A 20,245-nucleotide genomic window follows, 5' to 3' on the forward strand; every position below is an offset into this window, starting at 1 on the left:
AAATAATTATGAAAAAGAGTTCAGATCTCTTGCACAGACTATGGAGTTACTGCCATGCTGGAAATTCCCCATCTTGCTTACTCAGTAGTAACCCCTATTGCTACAATGTAAAGCTGTTGCTAACCATGTCAGATATTAGATTTTTTTACTAGAAGTACATCCAGTGAATCTATTTTTTGAGTTACTTCTGGAATACACTGTTGACACGGACAAAAGCAAGAGAAAATGATCAGCATCAATTGCTGTGAGGTATGAAAAGCCAGAAGCTCAGCTGATCTTGACCTACACGGTTCTGTTTGCAGTGACTTTGGGGGAGTGAAGCTAACTTCCATGGCCTATCCTGAAGAGTTGTACTGCACATGTAAATTGCTTATTTTATTATTGCTCTTTATATAAAATAGTAAAATTAATTGTCTGTGTTACTCTACACAGTTGTTTATATTCGTGTTAGTTGAGCTCTGACAAAAAGCCCTACTTGTTATTCTATCTTCAGAAGCGAGTTGTGAGCCATAGCAACAAGTGTGTCAACAACCCTTCCTGATGTGTCAGGGGATTCTCCTTGCTCTGAACCACGAGTGATCTAAGCTACCACATATTTCCCCTTCCTCTCTTGCCCCTTAGCTTATTTCATCATAGCCCAAAATAATCTGTACCTGCCTGCAGGTCCTGGGAGTATTGGTCAAAGGCTGAATTTACCCAAAGGGAAAGCGAGTGCACAAGCATCACAATTTGGCAGATTTATGCACCACACCAGTATTATTTTTTTTTCACAATCTACGGAGCACCCATTAATCATGTTCAGCAATGCCTAAACAATAATATATTGCTCTGCCTTCAGGATTGAAGTCCTATCAGTAGATAGTGCATTTGTCTCCTTTGCAGGCCAACTTTTCCTTACTTAAAACAAGTGTCATGAACTCAGTAGTTTACAGAAATGCTTGTTTACTTTAGAAATGTTCTTATCCAAGTACGAGTTCTTCACTCAGAAAAGCTGTTTCTGACAGATAAGATATGGGTAATATTGAACCTTTGCTGCTTTTCTAATGTCACTAAAGGACACTTTTGCTCTGTGTGGTCCCTGAACTCACACAGGGCCTCAGGTTTTTGTATGTCCTTGGTAGGCAGACAGAGACTTAAGGCAAGTCAGAACTTGGGCTGCTGTTTCCCAGACTCCTGTTTTTCTCTCCTGGCAATAGTGAATTACAGTAATTAGTAACGCTTATCACATCTAGTGCTTCACTCTCTGACAAAGAAGCTGGACAAAAAGTAAACTCAAACTGTAGTGAAGGAAGTAAGGGCTATCCTTGACATAGTGTGTCATCTACATGCAGCTGGGAGGAAAGCTGCCTATTCAGTTCTGATTATTGTAAGTAAAAGTCCGGTCAGATGAAAATCTGTTGAAGGAGGTTGGATTGCTCCTTCCCTGAAGGCAACTGAACATGCTCAAGGGCAAGTGCAGGGCAGAGATCAAGCCCCAGACCCCAACAACATGAGGTCTGCAGTGTGAGTGGAAGCCCCTGAGAAGCACACAGCCACAGCCAAGGGATGCGATGGCAGTAAGAGGGAAGGCTGCTCTAGCTTGCTCTAAACCTACAAGTCTAGAGGGAGATGCAATATTAGTTTTATGTCAGTGAGTTGTCACCAATAAGTGCAGGTAATTACCTGTAATTGTCCACACAGGTGATCTTAAAGTTTCGCTCTTCTAAGATGCTTTTTAACCTCTTTATGGAATGACCTGAGCAGGATTCACTGGAGAGAAAAGTCTTTCGTTACTTGTGTTCCATGTTTGTACAAGAAGCTCAGCTAAATTCCACACTATGTCACTTTGCTTTATTTCACATAAGACTCTTTAAAAGCTAGTTTGCTAATGTGCTGTACATCTTGCACAAGAACTTTGTGCAGGAAGGTATGTGTGGGAAATAACCCGGTTCCATTGACAGTTCAATGCGCTCTAGAACTGCTCCAGAGCTGCTGGTTGCCTCCATCCACAGGAGCATGATATAAGACTCATTCAAATCTGTGGAAGAACAAAGGGATCAAGTCCTCTGTGTGATGAGAAAGGGCCAATCATGAAAACCAGGTAGGACATGAGAGTGAAGAAAGAAGATAGAAAACGTGGTAGGAAGTAGACTATGAGCTCCTATCTGTTCGATTCAGTCTGTGGCTGCTATTACTCTATTTTGACAAGGGGCTGTTTCAACCACTCTTCTACTGGTACAAGCCCTAACTTGTCTATTTTGTTTCCATCCAGCTAGTGGTTTCATGAAGCATGTAGCAATGTCATACCTTTGAGATCTTTATGCTTAATTTGCTTGAAACAGCCCAAGGAGCCCCAGAGCTGTAGTAAGAGGATTGACAAATGTCACAGATGCAGAGACACTGTAAAAGACTTGTTACCTTGGGATAAAAATCATCTGCTGGTCCAAGTACAGGACACACATCAGAGCAATAATACAATATTGGGGCAAATCCAGTTCCTAGCATATGGTATTAGCAGAAAGCAGAGCCAACTCTTCTTTCTTCACTAGACTTGCCAGATTTTATCAGTGATTCAACACAGAATACAAATCAGAAGATAAAAGGGATACGTATATTGGAGCTATGCTCCCACTTTCTCCTTGGAAGTAAGTAGAAAATAAAAAGGAAACTGCCATGAGCTTGGGACCCAATGAGTATGTGTTAAGAAGGCTGGCAGGGCACCAGGTTGTTGAACCTGTTGTGGAGGAACATGATGGCTTTTCTGATGTTGGGAAATCATGGGAGAAAGGATAAAGCGCCATGTTTGGGGGAGCTAAAGTAGGGATTATTCAATGTCTTTCCCTTCAGCAAGCCTCTATGGAATGGGCCACAAGACTAGGTCTGGCATGCTGACCACAGGACAGATGCCTGCGTGTGAGCTGTGATATAGATGTCAGCTTGCGTGACAAAGAGACACTTCTGGGTGTCTGGGCTAAGGGATGGGCTGCAACACCAGAGCTGGTCTGTGTCAGATGGTGGGGCTGTCTGAGCAAGGGGCTCTGCTGGGTCCACACATTCCTGAGCTGCACTGCACCATCACAGCCAGCTGTGATGTATCACAGCTGCTGCCCCTACCACGGGGTTTCTTAGGAACCAGAGAAACCACAGCAGTGCATTAGAACACCAGAACCACAGATAGGGGTCTAAGGCACTGACCATCATGCTCAGTGCTTGAAATGGGATAGATCTGCAGGTAGATCTGATCGGGATGAAAAAAGTCACTCAGAAAGGCTCAGGTGGGATTTGAGGTCACTGTTCTGGTATCAGTAATTCCATGGTAAGCATTTACACTACAGATTTGTTATTAAAAATCACAGAATCACGTAGGTTGGAAGGTACTGCATGAGATCATCTCCTCCAACCAATATCAGCTAGAGCAGGTTGCCAAGGACCCAGTTGTGTTTTGGATATGTACACAGATAAAGACTCCACAACCTTTCTGGAAAATCTGTTCCAGAATTCGAAACTATTTTATCAAAACTTGTTCTACTCAGCACAGTTATATTATTCCTCTTAACAAACATATTTGCCAGCAGTTCACTCTTGCAAACGTGGTAGGCTCTGTGACTTCAGAGCTGCAGCCTCAATAAAGGTCTGTAGAGCTCAGTGGGGTAGGAGGGAATTAAATGTCATGGGACCTCTTGAAAGCAAGGAACAAAATCTTTGTCTTAGTTATAACTGTTCAGCAGTACCTACTAAAAATACTAAAGAAAACAACAGTACAAATGTTATTCTTTCCATTAAAGTAAGCAGCTAGGAGAGTGAACGTAGAGCAGGTTTTGTGATCAGGTTTAAGACAGTGTCACTCTTAGACAGTCACTCATCAACACTGAGCTGTGCCATCTGCCTTCTACACACTGCTCATTGTTTTGTTCTGGCGTGACTTACCTTTGAGGTCCACCAATGTCATGCATAAGCCAGATGTGTACTTCAGAGACTTTATCTGGATTTAGGTTAAAGATCTCAATACTTCCAAAGATGCTGTAAGAATGGGACATGAAAAAGCAAAACATTCCTAGTTATCTGAGAAAGACATGCAGAGTATGTTCCATAAGTATTAGCGCTTATTAGTCCTGCTTTTATTTTCAGTGAAAGAACATTATTTTGCCAATGGATTTTCATAGACTACTTAATTGCCTTATGGTAAAATATTTTCTCCCAATCCTCATTTAACTTTCAGGAGAACTTTTGAAACTGTCTGCAGACTGAAACAAGCTGAAGTTTTTCCATCTTTAGTGCCTGTTCAGTTTATTGGCTGATGACTTCACTTGGTGCGAGGGAAACTAACACGGCTGTTCCCCCAACCAGCGTAATCTTCATCTCTCCATATTATTGAAGGCTGCATTTCCAAGCAGGTTACTCAAGGAAGCACAGTCTGGATGGGTAAAATCCAGTCAGCTCCACGCCATTCATGTGTAATGAATAAATAAACTGTAATAATAAAGTTAGTTTGTGCAGTAAGAGCATACTGGATACTCCACCCTCATACCCTCTGAAGGATTTCAGTTACAGCCATGTACAGAAGGAGTTTAGTGAATCATCAGCTCTATAACAGCCAGTGGCTTAGACCCCTATATAAGGTTTCCAAAATTAATTCTGCACTGGCAGTCACTGGCAAAGACACGTTGACCAGCATGCAGGCCCCACAGAAACATGGATGGTAACATGTTGAGTGAATACCTGCTGCTTCTGAAAGCTCCAGCTTCTACTGACCCATTGAGCATCACTTGAACCACACCACAGGCTGCTTCTGCAAACTGAACAAAACAAATTGACATTATGTTCTGACACTACTTGCAATGCCAGATCAGACTTGGGGCTAGTAGATATTACTGTAATTTCTTCAATGCCACTAGAGCTGACTTAAACAAGAGGATGTGGCCATATTTTTGCAGAACATTTCAGTGCAAAAAACCCCAAACCTCTAAAGGCTATGGCAAAACTGTGATAAAACTGCATTAGCTAGCTATGAGTCGGCAGCCTGTGGTTGCTAGGATGGGTATAGCAACTTTGCTGTCACTGCTGTTTTCTGTTTTTACAGGGCTTTCCAGAGCCTCAGCAGCTACAACTGTCTGATGGGGCTGTATTAACTTGGAATAATCCTCAAACTGCTTTAACTCAGGTGGTGAAGACGAGCCAGAACAGAGATAGCACTAGTTTAAGGGTATACAAACCATCATGCATTCTTTACCTTGTGACTCATGCTCTGTGTTCTCTTGTGGCTTGGGATTTTCTCCCCAGTGGTTTTAGCAAAACTCATCGAGTTTTGTTTGATTTGATTTTTAAATTACTGGATCACATAATCACTACTCTTTTATTCTTTAAAACTCATGTCCAAATATTTAAAGACTACAACATGAATTACCCACTCTAGATCTGCAATCCTTTGGTAAGACAAAAAATTTTTGAAAAGCTAACATGGGTGACTGTACTTCTCAAATCTTCCAAGTCCTCTTACATCTAAACAATGTGGCTCAAACTCAGATCTCAAGAGCAGTAAAACTACAGGGAAGTTTCATTATGTGTAACTTTCTAATGTAATAAGTATGAGTTTTAGTAGATCCTAAATTTATTCAGACTCAAAAGCCTGCAGTCAAGCAAGCCTGACTCTGTATCGTGATTTATCCCCATGGACTCCAGAACTGAGGGGATTAATGAGACCATAGAAACTGTTTTGAACTCGGAAAATTTAGGTACACTAGTTTACCCAGAAAACATTTTTTTTATGGTGAGTAGACTTTTTCTTACGTACATGGGAACTGAAGCATACAGGAATGCTTGTTTTCCGCCTGGGCAGTCATCTACTCACAATCACATCAAGGGTGAAGTCTTGAGAGAGATGTAAAATTAAACTGATTCAGGGGAGCAGTTTTTTCTTATAGTTTTTTTTTCTGTAAAGTGCTGATCCAACAAAGCCAGGGTAACTGCTTAACTCAGACTAGCAGGGTCTCAGTCATCTGACGGGAGTTGGCACCTGCAGACGGGTGGGTACAGCACAGGAACCCTGCCAGATCCCGTGTGGGAGGACATGCTCTTCACGTTCGTGCCGGGAAGGTAAAAGGGGATTCTCAGCTGCCTGGAAAATTTCCGTGCCAATTTGGGCACTGCTCTCAATGTTAACATGCTAAAGCGAGTTTTATTTTGTCAGTTTCAGCCCTGTGATTTAATTAAGGTGGTGGTACACAGTTTCTGTGCACAAATAAGAAAGTCCAAACTACACTGACATTAAATATTGTACAGAAAATATGGGGCCGTGGAAATAAACATTTTCAATGCTATGATTTTTAGCACCTGAAGCTAAAGCTGATATGAACTTCTACTATTCCATGTTTTAAGTCCAATCTGCAAACCCACATTTTTGGCAGTGTCAGGAACTTAGTGCCTTTCAATATTCTTGGATTCGGAGAGATTTATTCTAGATCTTACCAGCTTAGATGCCATTTTCCAAAATACAGAGCTAGGGTTACTCTCACATTCACTTCGTTTTGGACAAGACTCATAGTTGATTCCTGAGAAAAAATATGTTTATAGAATAGATAGGGTTAGAATGAATATTGTTGCAATGTTTATATGGCTTTGAGAGCTGATTAATGATTGCAAAAAGATTTCCTCCCACCAAAGCAGGAGGGCTACATGAAGAAAGGGCTCTAAGAGGATTTGCATGTGTTCAAAGTGTTCCTGTTTGCTCACCCACATTTCAGGGATGCAGCTGCAGGCCCTGTATGCAAATCATTTCAGAAAACGGAGAATGGAGAACATACAGTCCTAAATGTGAGAAACAGGTTGGCTCTTGACAAATACTATCCGATTGCATTGAGAAATTAAACTTTGCCCAAGATTTTCAGTAATTCCAGCCCAGTTTAGAGGTTGCTAGCCTTAAGCACCAACCCAGGAGCCATGCAGCAGCAATAACCCCAGGATACCTACAGGCTGACCCCGTCACTTTGGCCTATGGCCAAGAGCTATTTGAATGGCATTCTTGTTTTTCAGTTTGTCCCATAGAAATCACAGGAAGAAAGCACATAGTCTAAATAAGGAGGGCTAGATGTGACCATTAGTCCAAGCAACAACTTGGTATTTTAATAACAGTCAAAGTTGTGGTTTTTAAATTAACCTGAGAACTAAGTATAATTTTCAATCTTCTACAATGTGGGACAGAAATACAGTTATGGTTTTAAACTAAATTACAATAAAATAATATGTGAAAAGGATTGTGCGGTTGTGTTTAGGTCTAGATAAACAAGACAAAAGAATAATCTGAAATTCCAGTGTTCATATTTGTTCTGCAAAAAATAGGACTTATTACCTGGGTCAGAGGGGTCTCCACACCATGAAACCCTATCAGCCATATAACCCAACAAGGTGTCCTCCAAGGTAAGGAAATTTTGATTGGATTTTGTATAACGATGGACAAGGTCACTTGTCTTGCTCCAAAGCAGTGACTGTGAAATAAGGTACAATGTCTAATAAGTGATAATTATATTAGAGCTGGTCAGGAAGTATTCCTGGAGAAAAACAAAAGGTTTTCCTGATAATGAAGGAGTTTTAGCTTTTATTGAGGGGCTGCAAGTTTACTTTATTGGGTCAGTTCTTATTTCTGCAGCCAACGCTCCCATTTCCAAAATCTTTTGGGGCAGTTATTTTTTTGTGGAAATGGATGTGTTCAGCCTGTAAAGCATTTTGAAAGGTTTTGGCTAGTTCTTGCAGGATATATACCTAATTTGTTGTGTGCTTTTGAGCTGCACATAGAAGAGCAGCTTTTTGGAAGCAGGTCCCTCTAAAGGCATGACAGCATGCTCCTCACAGAGTGCCGTGTGCTCAGGGAACAGGGGCGTCTCCATCACTTCACCAGCACAGCCCCGGTACTGAGGTTTGGGGCAAGCCTCACACAGGGACAATTTCCAGCCACAGAGAATGAACAGGGTCACTGGGATCCAAAGCTGACCACACTACTGCAGTAAGCCTGAGAGCAAAATATCATCCTCATCGAACTACAAACACTCACAGTCACTACAGACAAGATCCCAGAGCACTGCACAGACACGTCGCTGCACAACAATCCTCCTTGTGTATTGTACGGTTACCTTGTTACAGGGTATAGGATGAGTCGCCAACTCCATTAAAGGCTCATAATCCTCTGATGTAATATTACAGGGATTCTTGTAAATGAACGCGTGTTTTAATGATTCCCATATTTTTAGGCAATCCTTATCTCTGTTGAAAGATTTAAACATAGTTAATTAGTATTTATGACTGTGAAAGGATGTCCTTCTGTTGTGGTCAACCACTATGATCAGACATTAAGAGAGTTCCCACTATGCTCAGACACCAAAATACATTATCCACTACAAAATGCAGAGAATCTTCAGCAAATTGAGTATAAACTGACGAAAGAGCAGTTCTAATATCACTATTTCTCCTGAATTTTAAATTACTGAAAATTGCAATATCTGAATGCCCTCTGTTTCTGTTCCTTAAAAAGAGCAGCATTGATATAATGTAACAAGAAGATCAAATTTCTTGCTTTCTTGATTTCAAATTTCTTGATTCATACCAAGTCATGAGAATAAAATGTGGCAGAACGTAGCTTGTACATTTTAAAAATACGGCTGAAGGATACTGCCTCCTCAGGTCCAGTGAGCTGAAAATATGCTCCCTGCGGAGCATTCGACTCCACGGAAATAATATCTATAATTTTATCTAAAACAAAAGCAGAGGTCTGGCAGTTTTGGACCTGATATTACTTTAATTTATGCACTAATTTGCAGCTATTGACTTCGCTGGAGCCACAAGTGATTTGCACACGTGTAACTGAGATCCAAATCAGGTGCTTAGTTTTTTCAGTCTCCTGATCCTCCACCACGTTACAGGTCCTGGCCCTCTTGCTCTCACTGGCGTGAGTCAGAGGAACTCCACTAAATTTATGAGGAGAACTGCTTCATGCCGTGACATAACCCTATCACCTTGGCCTACACTTGTTTCTTAAGCTGCTGCTCTGTCAGCTTAGGAAATAAAGTTCCTCTCTGCTGACAGAAGCAGGGCTCCTTTCTTACTACCAGGAGGAAATGTGTTGCACTGGGCAGGCAAGCAATTGTATCTCCTTGCTGAAGTAGTGCCATGCTCCCTTCCTGAAACTGCAGCCTATACTAAGGTTTGGGATGGCTCAGGACATTTGTTTTCTTGTACTTGAGTTAATGAATGAAAACTTCTCATTAAGATAATTGGTAATTATTGTCTGTCTGGTATCTGTTTTCAAGGCTGTCCCCCCTGGGTGCACTTCCCTTCTTCCTCATGCTCCCACAGTTTCAGGCCTATTGGAAAGCTTGCCCCTCTCCTTACAGCTGTGACAGTAATGCAGTGATTTTGCATCTTTCTCTTCCCTATTTCTATGTAAATTTAAAACGCTGTCTGCATTATGCTGCTGTCTGCATGTCTGAATGGAGCTATTGTGACTGTCTTTGACTCATCCATTCTTTCCTCACTGTTTGCAATCACCTCCCAGTGTGTTCCCACTAAAAGCCCTTTGAAGAATGGACTTTGTCTTCTGTGAAGAAGCTAATGCCTCCAGAATACTATAAAAATAGCACTGATCAATTAGTACATGACAGACATACAGCTGCAGGCTTTGTTATCAGCTGGTACTGGTAATGGGTAGGATGTGGAATTTGATTACTCTTAAAAATAGGCCTAAAGAGATTAAGAAAAACAGTAGTAAATAATTGAAAATTTCCAAACATTTTCAAGTTAATCTTCTCTACAGTTGTCTGATCTCATTCCTACTACGGAACTTGATCAAGATCTCTACTGAGTGCCCATTTGAGCATCAGAGGGGCAAACTGGAATGCAGAGTTGAGCTGTTTGTTTTACACCGGCCATGTCTAAACTCCCGGATCCAGAACCTGTCAGCTTCTGTCTGTTTCCTCACTGCCTGTAGATAAATTCTCTTCCTTCCCTTCCTAAATTTGGTAGAAAATAAACGTTACACAATGAGAAGGCCAGACTTTTCTCTATCTGTGTCCAGAAGAAATCCAGGTCACCTGGAAGCACCATGTACTAGAGGGAAAGCCTCTATCAGACACACTACAGGGTCCCAGCCCAGTACCGTACCAGGAAGGACCAGGCAATTCATGGCAAGATGTCCCTGGCTTTCCTTTCTTTCTGCCACTATTTATGCAGTAACAAACCTAACTTAGCAATATATATATTGGTTATTGGGAGGTCAAACTACCAAGGTGGTTACTACAGCAGGTTTCCATGCCCCAGCTTCTTCCAGTCCCCCTCTGTGAAGGGTCTGTGGTGGATACATCCTCATCTCTCACTTTTGGGGCAGCCAAGTACATTATGCTGCAGAGCTCTACCTGGGCTGAAAATATCCCACAGCCTGACCTTGCTGATTCAAAACAAGCTTGGGTATTGCCACTGTACAGTGCTGTCTGAAATGAGGATAGGGCCTGGGGACAGGGACAAGGGAGGGTGTCCGGCTGTATGGCCAACCAGGGCAGCTCTGGCCACATAGAATCATAGAATCATTTCAGTTGGAAGACACCCACCAGATCATCGAGTACAACCATAACTTATCTCTAGCACTAAACCATGTCCCTAAGAACCTAATCTAAACACCTTTTAAACACCTCCAGGGGTGGTGATGCCACCACTTCCCTGGACAGCCTGTTCCAATGCCTGACAACCCTTTCCATGAAGCATTTTTTTCCTAATATCCAATCTAAACCTCCCCTGGTGCAACTTGACACCATTTCCTCTTGTCCTATCACTTGCTACTTGGGAGAAGAGACCAACACCCCCCATGCTCCAACCTCCTTTCAGGTAGTTGCAGACAGCGATCAGGTCTCCCCTCAGCCTCCTTTTCTCCAGGCTGAACAGTCCCCGTTCTCTCAGCTGCTCCTTGTCACACTTGTGCTCCAGGCCCCTCACCAGCTTCGTTGCCTCCTCTGCACTCTCTCTAGTACCTCAATGTCTTTCCTATAGTGAGGGGCCCAAAACTTAACACAGTATTGAAGATGTCGAATTTCATTTCTTGCCATGCCAGTCAGTTACAGCGGTGGCCCCAGCTGTGTTAGGGACCACACCTCTTGTTCATAGGAACCACATTTACCTCCAGGTAAGTAAAGACTAATAACAATGATGATTTTTTACTGGGCTGTTGTCTTTTATGCAGAAGCCTAAATGCACTTTCAGTTACAGTCACTGTAGAAATAAGAAGCCAAACTGCAGATGCTCTAGGGAACGCAATCACTGCTTTGCTGTTGCACTGTCATGTCAGAGAGTATTCACATGTTCTACTTAGCAGAATTTAACTTGGGTGTATTAAATTTTCTGCTGGAGGAGGCTGTCTCTGGCCACAAACTGTGTAAATAACGCACAGAGACCATTGTCCCATCTTTGGTACTTTATTAAGGGTTGGGAAGTTGTAAATACCTCTCCTTGCCTCATAGGATTAAACATTACCACACTGAATCAGCTGAAATAGAGAGCTCCTGCTGATTAAGGGGTGACATTACAGAATAGGCAGCTGTCCCCTTTGCTTTGCACAGTCAACAGTATCACAAAGAGAATTTATAGGTTTATATCTCATAGACATTTATATGGCTCACACTTTCTAATCTGTCAAATGATTTGTCCTTCTGGCAGGACTCTTTTTTTATATACATCTATTTAAGCTACTCCTAAAATCTGTTATTTGTAAGTGTTAACAGCCACAGGTTACAGCTGGTTACATGGTCATTCATCCTTTCATATTGCAAAATTTTAAAGCTTAGTCTCAGAAGGCAAAATATTTTTCAAGGAATCATTAAAAATATCTGGGTTTTTTTTTATTTCCAAAACAGAGCAGTAAGTGACAGACACAGCACAAAGCATTTCTGCTGCTGGACTCAAGTCACGGCCATGAGAAGCACTAACCAACAACCCTCCAGGTGATTCACGATCCTGCCAAGGCAGCTCGCTGACTCACAAATTCAAAGCATCAGTTTTCTAGCATTTCAAGACCAAACTCAGCACTTGACAATGTGCATGGATGTCACTCATATCTGAGAGAAGAGTCCTTATCCACTGTCCTGGCAGAGCTGAGCAAGACTGTATGTTGAATGCCATAGAAGTGGTAGGGCTTAGTCTTCAAATGGGGGAAGCTCTTCTATAGCTGGTAATCAGTATGATACTTTCAGTTGTACCACACAGAAGAATGATAAGGCATGAAGATGGGCTTTTATAGAAACTGGGCAATTTCAGCATTGCTTTAGAAATCAAAATGCAGATCTTTAATGTAAAAAATACATACAAAAGCTAAACAATATTTCATTTTTGCTGTCTTCACTTATCAACTTGTATATTTTTATGACTGAATAAAAATAATTCATTGATTTTTTTCCATTGGAAAGCATTTCTCTGATACACAGGTTCTGCTTCACATCTCAAAGTGATTAGCAGTCTCGTCGAATTGTAATTTTGGTTGATATAGGAAAAAATAAGCAGTGAGAAGACTTTAGGACTTGCTCATCCCACCTCCAGAAAGCTGTGCTAGTCTTTCCAGCCTCGCTGTTGAGATACACACAACTAATAAAGTTTCACCTGTCCCTTTCTCCAGCACCACAAGAAAATATTTGTCCCATGTGCCACATTTAACTCACACTGAGCAGAGGTAAGGGAAGAGACTTGTTGTAGTCTGCTGTGGTATAAGTTTGCTGGCACTTGGTATGCTAAAAATTCCAGCAAGAACAGTTTCAGGTTGAAACAAGCACATCTGCATTGCCAAAAAAATGCCTGAGAAACAAACTGTGCTCTTAAAGCGCTCTCAACTTCTCATTTGGAAGTTCTCAGTTGCAGAATGGGCTCATTTGATTTTCTTTCTTGCAAAATAGATCACCAGTCTAGCAGCTAATTAAACTTATCTAATTCAGATACAGGAGTCCACGGTGAACACGCTTATGTACCACACTGCTGCAGGGCTCGTGTGCTCTCCTCTTCTGCTTTTTGTTCGTATCTTTTGGGTTGCATAGTGATTCCACATCTTATCTGCAAATATTGTATCTTTATGCATAATAGATTTCTTCCTTTGGGGCTAACTTTGTTTATGCTGAAATAGATATTTAATCTAAATTCAATTACATGTAAAATAAGTACACTCTAATTTTATGTTTAATTTTTGCAAACTTTTTTTTTTTAATGAAAAGAGTTTGGGAAGTGCTGGTAAATGTGAAATAATAACTAGCAGACTTAGAAGGAACACTGTGAAACCTGCTGTAAACTCAAGAACAGAACCTGCAATCCTTTCTCTGGAAAGTGAGGTTGCAGAACTTGCCTTAAGACCTTTTGGAGTCAGAGACTATATCCTGCCCTCAGTAGAGCATTGAATAAGGGCTGAGATACAAATAACCATTAAAACTACATTTCCTTATTAAATCTGAATGTTATATATACTGCAAAGCATATCCTGCATTTGTCCTTACGTTTGGGTACAAGTTGCATTTTCCAATGAATTTGAGTATTTCTACCCATTTACTTTTTATATGAATGTCACATTAATCTATCAAACAGAAGCTGGGGCCAAGAATATTTCCATTAGCAGCTATCCTAGCAGCCAAACTTTGATGTGCATATTAGCAAAATGGACAGCATCTGCATCATTATCTCTTGCATATCAGTACACTGGTCTGGCTAACCTTGAAAGAGCATCTTTTCACTTAAAGGAATGGAATGGCATTGAGCTACCTGGAAAATCATTCTTAATATGGACTTTTTTTCTTTACTTCATAATTTTTTTGTGTGTTTGTATTTTTTTTTTCTTTAAGTAGATACGATGTAGCAAACTCATCTCCAATTTAAACTGATTTAATTGGTATAATATCAAGGATAAGTTTCATCCTGGCTGATTTCAGTTACACCATGAACAATATCTTACTTTCAGTTCAGCACTGGACAGACATTGGATGCTAAAAACATCTTCAGAAGGATAGTGTTTCCTTCGGCTGTGTTACCTCTAGTTTATTTACTCGGAAATTTGAGAGAGGTGTTTCAAGTATAGGACCCATTTTAAATTTATAAGTGAAAAATTACTTCCAGGCTTTGTCCTGGAGAACTCAGTCTTCTCTGCCCATGTTTTTCAGATCACTCTACCAGGCAGAGACACCCCCTTGGTGAGACGTGGTCTCCCCTGCAGTCAACAGCCGCTTTTCCAGGGTCCCGAGTTTCCTTTCTAAAAGCATGACAATGTCTTCAGGCCACTCTGAGATTTTAATTGTGGCTCTGTGGTGAGGTTCTGAAGTTAGAGCTGGAAACTGTCCCCTGAGCCGTTAGTGTAACTGGCCTTTGGAGGGATCAAGCCTCACCAGGAATTGCAAATTGTATAAGAAAATACTTCTCATTTGCTCATTAGCCAAAACAGTAACGCAGATATGCACACAAGCACTCAGAAATTTTGCTCTTTAAAAAGTCAGTGAGAAGTCTGTGGTTATAACAAAGCTGCTTAAAGGCATAAGAACAATTCACACTACTTGGAGTATAAGGTATCATCTTCACCTGTCAAAGGTCAGAACTTTCAGAAGGAGAATGCATATCGAAGATCTAAATGGTGTAGCAATATTTTTGTGCCAAACAGACCCATCTTCACCTGTGTGTCAGTTTATCTACCTCTTTTAGGTAAACTGTGATGGCTGTAGGCAGTGGTGCAATTTATACATCCGTATTAATTTTTTTTTTCATGTGAGTTTATGAGTAGATATGTCTTTAAGTTGTCAAAAATATGCAATGAACATAAATTTATGTCTGTGCTGAGAGGAAGCTCCCTGTAACCCAGAATCCTTTTGCTACCTTTTTTACCCTAAAGATTTCTGGTTTTCCTTCTGCTGTTCCCTTCTACCAGCCTTGCCATGTCTCACTGCTGCTGTGGAGCAGCTTTTTTGGATGCGCTGCCAAGCCCAGCTCAGACAGCTGTAGTTGGACTTCTCTGCAGTCCCTTGGAGCAGATGAAGGCAAGGAGAACACTGCCATCATGTGGGAGAGGGACTGCTCAGGAGCAGCAGCTGAGGTCCACCCCGAATGTGTGCGGTTCTTCGTGCCGGGTGATGGCCCGACCCAGCTCTTGAGCCCTGAGTCAGAAAATGGGTACGTGGATACAACAGATCAGCTTCGTTCCTATTCTTCTAGCACCTAAAAATCTCCTGTCAGGTATCTTTGTGCAGAAATCAGACAAATATGAATTAGGAGAGGTCACCCAATATGCTGTCATCACTGAGGATTGGAGGAGACCACTGCCTGCTGCTTTTAACATGAAGATGATAGAGAGGGGGAAAATTACCAAGGGAAAGGATGAAGGAAAAAAGAATCGTGGAAGAACTGTCAGTGTCAATGTCTTCAATGAGCACCAGCTTCTCACTACCCACTTAGTTTAATTATTGCAAAGTATCTGCCACCATTAACATTTATGGTAACTGATTTTTTTTCAATATGAGAATGACATACTTGATTTTTTTGGCAGCTTGATTTTGCAAGTATTACTCTCAGTTAATTAAATAGTTCAAAAGCCAGTAAAGATGTGTCAGAGGAACTGACTAGGGATGAAGACAGAAATCCAAAAATCTGCCTCAGAGAAAGATGACTTCTGGAAAGGATGCCTCTAACCAGAGCAACTGAATGGGAAGTCTGGATGTCAGGAAAAAGAAGTACAAGGTGAGATTTTTGCTGGGTGTAACTCAGGTCTATATATGTTCCTGCACGAGAACTGACCTGGAACAAATGACAACTCCTCATCACACTGGTGCTTCATCCTTGGCAGGAATGAGAAGGTTTTAAGGGCAGGTATACTTGTAGCTTTGATTTATAGCCTCTGGAGGATTTTATGTGAGTTGAGATTTGGTGCTCCAGGACAACACTGAGCCAAAAGGTGGCACCTATAAACCAATCAGGAGTTTATCTACATAAGCAGATTTTTTTTTGCTGTCTGGATTTTGCATCTGCTTAAGCAGCTGGTGTTTTCAGTGATGCAGGGGGATGCAGCCTCTAGAAGGGCAGAAATCTCACCTGGGCTGCATTTTGACAGAAGGTCATAGTTGCTCTACTGTTAAAGCTTCCAAGCAAAGGCCATATCATCAACAGATACAGAGGGAAAAAATTTAAGCTGGCATCCTACCTCTTGATTAGAAGATGTATTTTTAGTATTGTTTTATTTTTAATATTAAACTTGGAAAAACATTTCTATTAGCAATGATCTAAACAGAAGTATGCTATACTAGGGACACACTGAATGGCTTAATGCTGCTGTAGATTTTTTTTCCCCATAACTTGAATTTGCACTATGTTGTGGTTTTTTATAGAACTAAAACTGCTGAGATGTGGCATAAATGCAGTAAGTCAGAAGAAGTCCCTGCTTCAAGGCTGGTATGTGTCAGCAAGACAAGGAGAAGGGAACAGATGGGAGATTTACTATGAGTGTGAGTGAGCTCCTTGCTAATAACTTATTTTGGTGTCATCTCCTGGGATGCATGTTTAGTATCTGTTTTTACCGTTGGACACTTGACAGAGATTTTCATTTGACCCCTTGGGCGCAAAGGATCTATTCCTCCTGTCCCTGTGGACAAGCAAAGCTACATTTCCCCACAGTGCTCCGAGGTGTTACATTTGCAGGGCACTCTCAGATTTCAGGTTTCTGTTGTCAGTGGAGTTACAACCTGGGAGGGTAATTTTTCTCTCCAGAACTGAGGATGAACTTTGGACAGATTTGGATGGCCTTTCACAGTCTAGCATTGATGCTTATACTCCAGAAGAGCAGAAATAAATATATTGGCAAATAATTATCTCAAGAACAAATAAATGACAGCTAGCCACTGCCATATGAACTTGCCTCTTGCTAAAGAGAAAATTAATTCTTTCTAATGAACTTCCCCTCGAAAGACATAACAATAGAACCCTATTTTACAACCCAGAATAGTTATGGAAATTAGCCTCAAAAAGCATGAGGACTCATTTGAAGGATCAACTATAGAACCAGTAGCCCTGCCTCTAAATCCTAAAGTCTTAATAACTGTCAATTTGTGCCTACTAAATATTATATTCCAGTTGCCTGTTAAAGCTCACTACAGCATATTTCAATGGAAGCGTTCATTTGAGTAAGACTAAAACAATTGTTAACAGCTAAAATTATTATATATTAGTTACCAAGAAATTGAAAGGTCAAAACCACTCATATACAGGTTAGCAGAAAACAACATTAAAAGAAAACCTTGTTATAAATATTGAAGGACAGAAGAAATGAAAAACAGAGTTATGCATGTTCCACATAAAAAAAAGCTAACACAGAAAAGGTATGGAAGTCAATACATCAGCACATGAAGTAGGGAGGAGAAGCACGTAACAGATGTTCTGACTTGGGCATTTTAATAAACAGTGTGTTATTATGATGATACAGTGCCCATCTTAATACTGAGAGACAACTCAAAAGTAGCAACAGATATCAACACTACTGCAACTGCAGATGAGGCAAAACATGTCCGCATCACTGTTTGTCCTAGCTAGTTACCCAGTAGACCCCTTTTAAGTCTAAAAGCATTTTCTAAGAAGTAGAAACATAGGAAGGTACCTCTGGACATCATCTAGTCCAACCCTTGGCTCCAAGAAGGTTGCTCAGGGCCATGTGCAGTCTGGTTTTGAATATCTCCAAGGATGGAACCTCCACAAACTCTCCAGGTATCCTGTTTGACTCTTTAATCAGCTTCATAGTTTTTTGTCTTATGTTTAAATGGAATTCCCTGTATTTTAGTCAGTGGCCATTGCCTCTTGTCCTGCAACTGGTTATCACTGAGAAAAGCCTGTCTCTCTTTCTTCTTTACTCCTCACATCAGGGGAGTATTTATACACACTGGTAAGATCCCCCTGAGCTTCTCTTCTCCAGGCTGGACAGTCCTAGCTCTCTCAGCATGTCAATTTATGTCAGACACTTCAGTCATCTTCATGGTCCTTCCCTAGACACGCTGCAAGCAAGTCCCTGACTCCCTTGCGCTGGGGAGCCCAGAACTCAACCCAGCACTCCAGATGTGTCTCACCAGTGCTGAGCAGAGGGGAAGGATCAGCTCCCTCCACCTCCTGCCAACACTCCTCCTCATGCAGCCCAAGACACCGTTGGCCTTTGCCACAAGGGCGCATTAGTGGCTCACATTCAGCTTGTCCAGCTGGACTCCATGTCTTTTTCCACAGATAGTACAAATAAAGCCATTTATTTATTGCGGAACCAAAAGAGATGGTGTAACAATTATATATATTTTTTCAGAAAGCATAGTTTTTAAAATAAAGAAAAGCTAAATCCTTTGCACTTTGGTGTATATTAAATTGAAACGCTTTAGAAGTCTGCAGTGCACTCTAATAGGATGCTAATGCATTAGCGTTAGGTAGTAACACTGTACCCTTCAGAAGACGGTGATTCAGTGAAGGTTTCTCTTATGTGAAGCATATTTCCTCAATGAAAACCCAAATCTCGAGTAAGTTTCAGTATAATGTCATGGTTATATAAAAACAAACCACAAGATTTTTGTGACACTGAATCAAATCATGGCTGTTGTTTAGTGCTGTGCTTGATATTAGTGTTAACTATCAGTGAACAAATACAAGCAAATTAAATTAAAAATGCCTAGCAAAGCACAAAGGCAAAATGCAAAAGTAAGCATACAACAAAACCCAGGTTTCTTTCTGGAAGAAATTATGCTGCAAGTGCAATAGTATCTCACACAAAATTATGTTCCATATGTTTTTTTTGACAAAATTTATCTCCATCTCCACAGGCTGCAAAGGAATGGAAAGGCAAAATACATCATGATCATGCAGTCAGAAGACAAAGCTCTCCTGGCCGTGTACCAACTTTTACTAAATTTCATGGAACTATAGACTGTTAACATTTGTTGTAACAGGAATTTGATACTAACTATAAAACCAACATCAGTTGACCCAATTGTGTTTAAGGGGGAAATATATCTTGTGTATCCACACAACATTGCATGAGAAACGTATGGAAGTTCTACATCTTGCGTTTTCATCAGTGGGTTTTTGCACTTCTTAGTCAGACACAATGGGATTTCTGGGCCTGGAAAGTCACATACATTACTGAGTTAGCTCCCTGTCTGCATCCTTGATGCTTTCTCACTGGCAGAGATTAGACAAAAAATAAGCTGGTTTAACTTCAGCCACTTTTGAATAGTGGGTCCTTGAAGGCTTGGCTTAGCTTGGGTGAATCAGAGACTGAGAAGCAACTGCAGATCTGAAGGGAGAGCAGTCATTATTTGGGAATGAAAAATCTCTTGAGCTGCAAATGTAAGATGAGTTTATCTCTAGACTGAAAAAGCAGTATTGTTTGTATTTCGAGGATCAGTGTCTGTGATCTCCTTTCAGATGTCTTCTCCTCTCTCCTTCCCCAGGTGCCAATCACACCTGACCTCAGCCAGCCAATTCAAATATGGCAAAGAGGAAAACTAAACCAGGTAACTTCATATCAACAGGTTTCATGCTACATCTGTTACCACCTGTTCTCCCCCAGCAGACATCAAGGTGCAAGAACATCATCACAACACACTCCGAGCGACAGGTAAGTTCTTAGGTCACCACACCTGGTCTGCCCAGCACTAATCTTCTGAAGGATCTGGCCCAGCACAAGCTGGTGCTGCTGGGTGTGCAGCTCTGTGTACCCCAGCGCGCTTCTCTCCTCCGAGATGGGGAGATAAACTATTGTAAACGTAAACTTGTGATGCCTGAGAGCTGGAGTATGAGAATCGCGAGGGTGTCGTTAGCCACAAGAGGGAGTCCGTGTCACTGGGAAAGAGGAGACGAAGTAATTTGCGGTCAAATCCTTCCTTCAACGCAAACTGCCTTTGACCTCTATTCAGACAAAACTACAATACATACCAGTGGCCACGGTTGATGTGTATGGGATTTTTGCAAGACTAGTGCGAGCAGAACTTGCAGCTTTTGTTAATGTTGAGGGGAAAAACCCCAAACAAACACACCACCACCATCAAAAAAACCTACACCAGAACTATTGACAGGTGACAAGCTGTTGCTTTGTAATAGCCCTGCCTTCTGGCAGCAGCCAGTATTTTCCTGGGAAGTCAAAAAGAAATACTAATCTTTAATGTGTGTATCTAGATGGGCAACTGTGTGTGCAGGGAACGAAACCCCCAAAGCTTGCTGCTATAGCATCTGCATCTTTTCCTAAAAATGAGGCTAATACTGCAAA

General features: G+C 41.2%; 1 protein-coding gene across 1 annotated transcript in view; it reads right to left on the reverse strand.

Moving 5' to 3' along the window:
- Positions 1–20,245, reverse strand: part of LOC309439431 (ADP-ribosyl cyclase/cyclic ADP-ribose hydrolase 1-like) — a 29,432-nt gene that overhangs the window by 5,797 nt on the left and 3,390 nt on the right. The window contains exons 2-7 of the mRNA XM_082052012.1: positions 8,103–8,232; positions 7,325–7,460; positions 6,445–6,527; positions 4,699–4,775; positions 3,907–3,999; positions 1,663–1,749 (exon numbers count right to left, since the gene is read on the reverse strand). Coding sequence (XP_081908138.1) covers positions 1,663–1,749; positions 3,907–3,999; positions 4,699–4,775; positions 6,445–6,527; positions 7,325–7,460; positions 8,103–8,232 — 606 coding nt within the window. The remainder of the gene's footprint in view (positions 1–1,662; positions 1,750–3,906; positions 4,000–4,698; positions 4,776–6,444; positions 6,528–7,324; positions 7,461–8,102; positions 8,233–20,245) is intronic.

This window comes from Streptopelia decaocto (genome assembly GCF_964273445.1).
Source record: "Streptopelia decaocto genome assembly, chromosome: 4".
Classification (NCBI taxonomy): Eukaryota; Metazoa; Chordata; class Aves; order Columbiformes; family Columbidae; genus Streptopelia; species Streptopelia decaocto.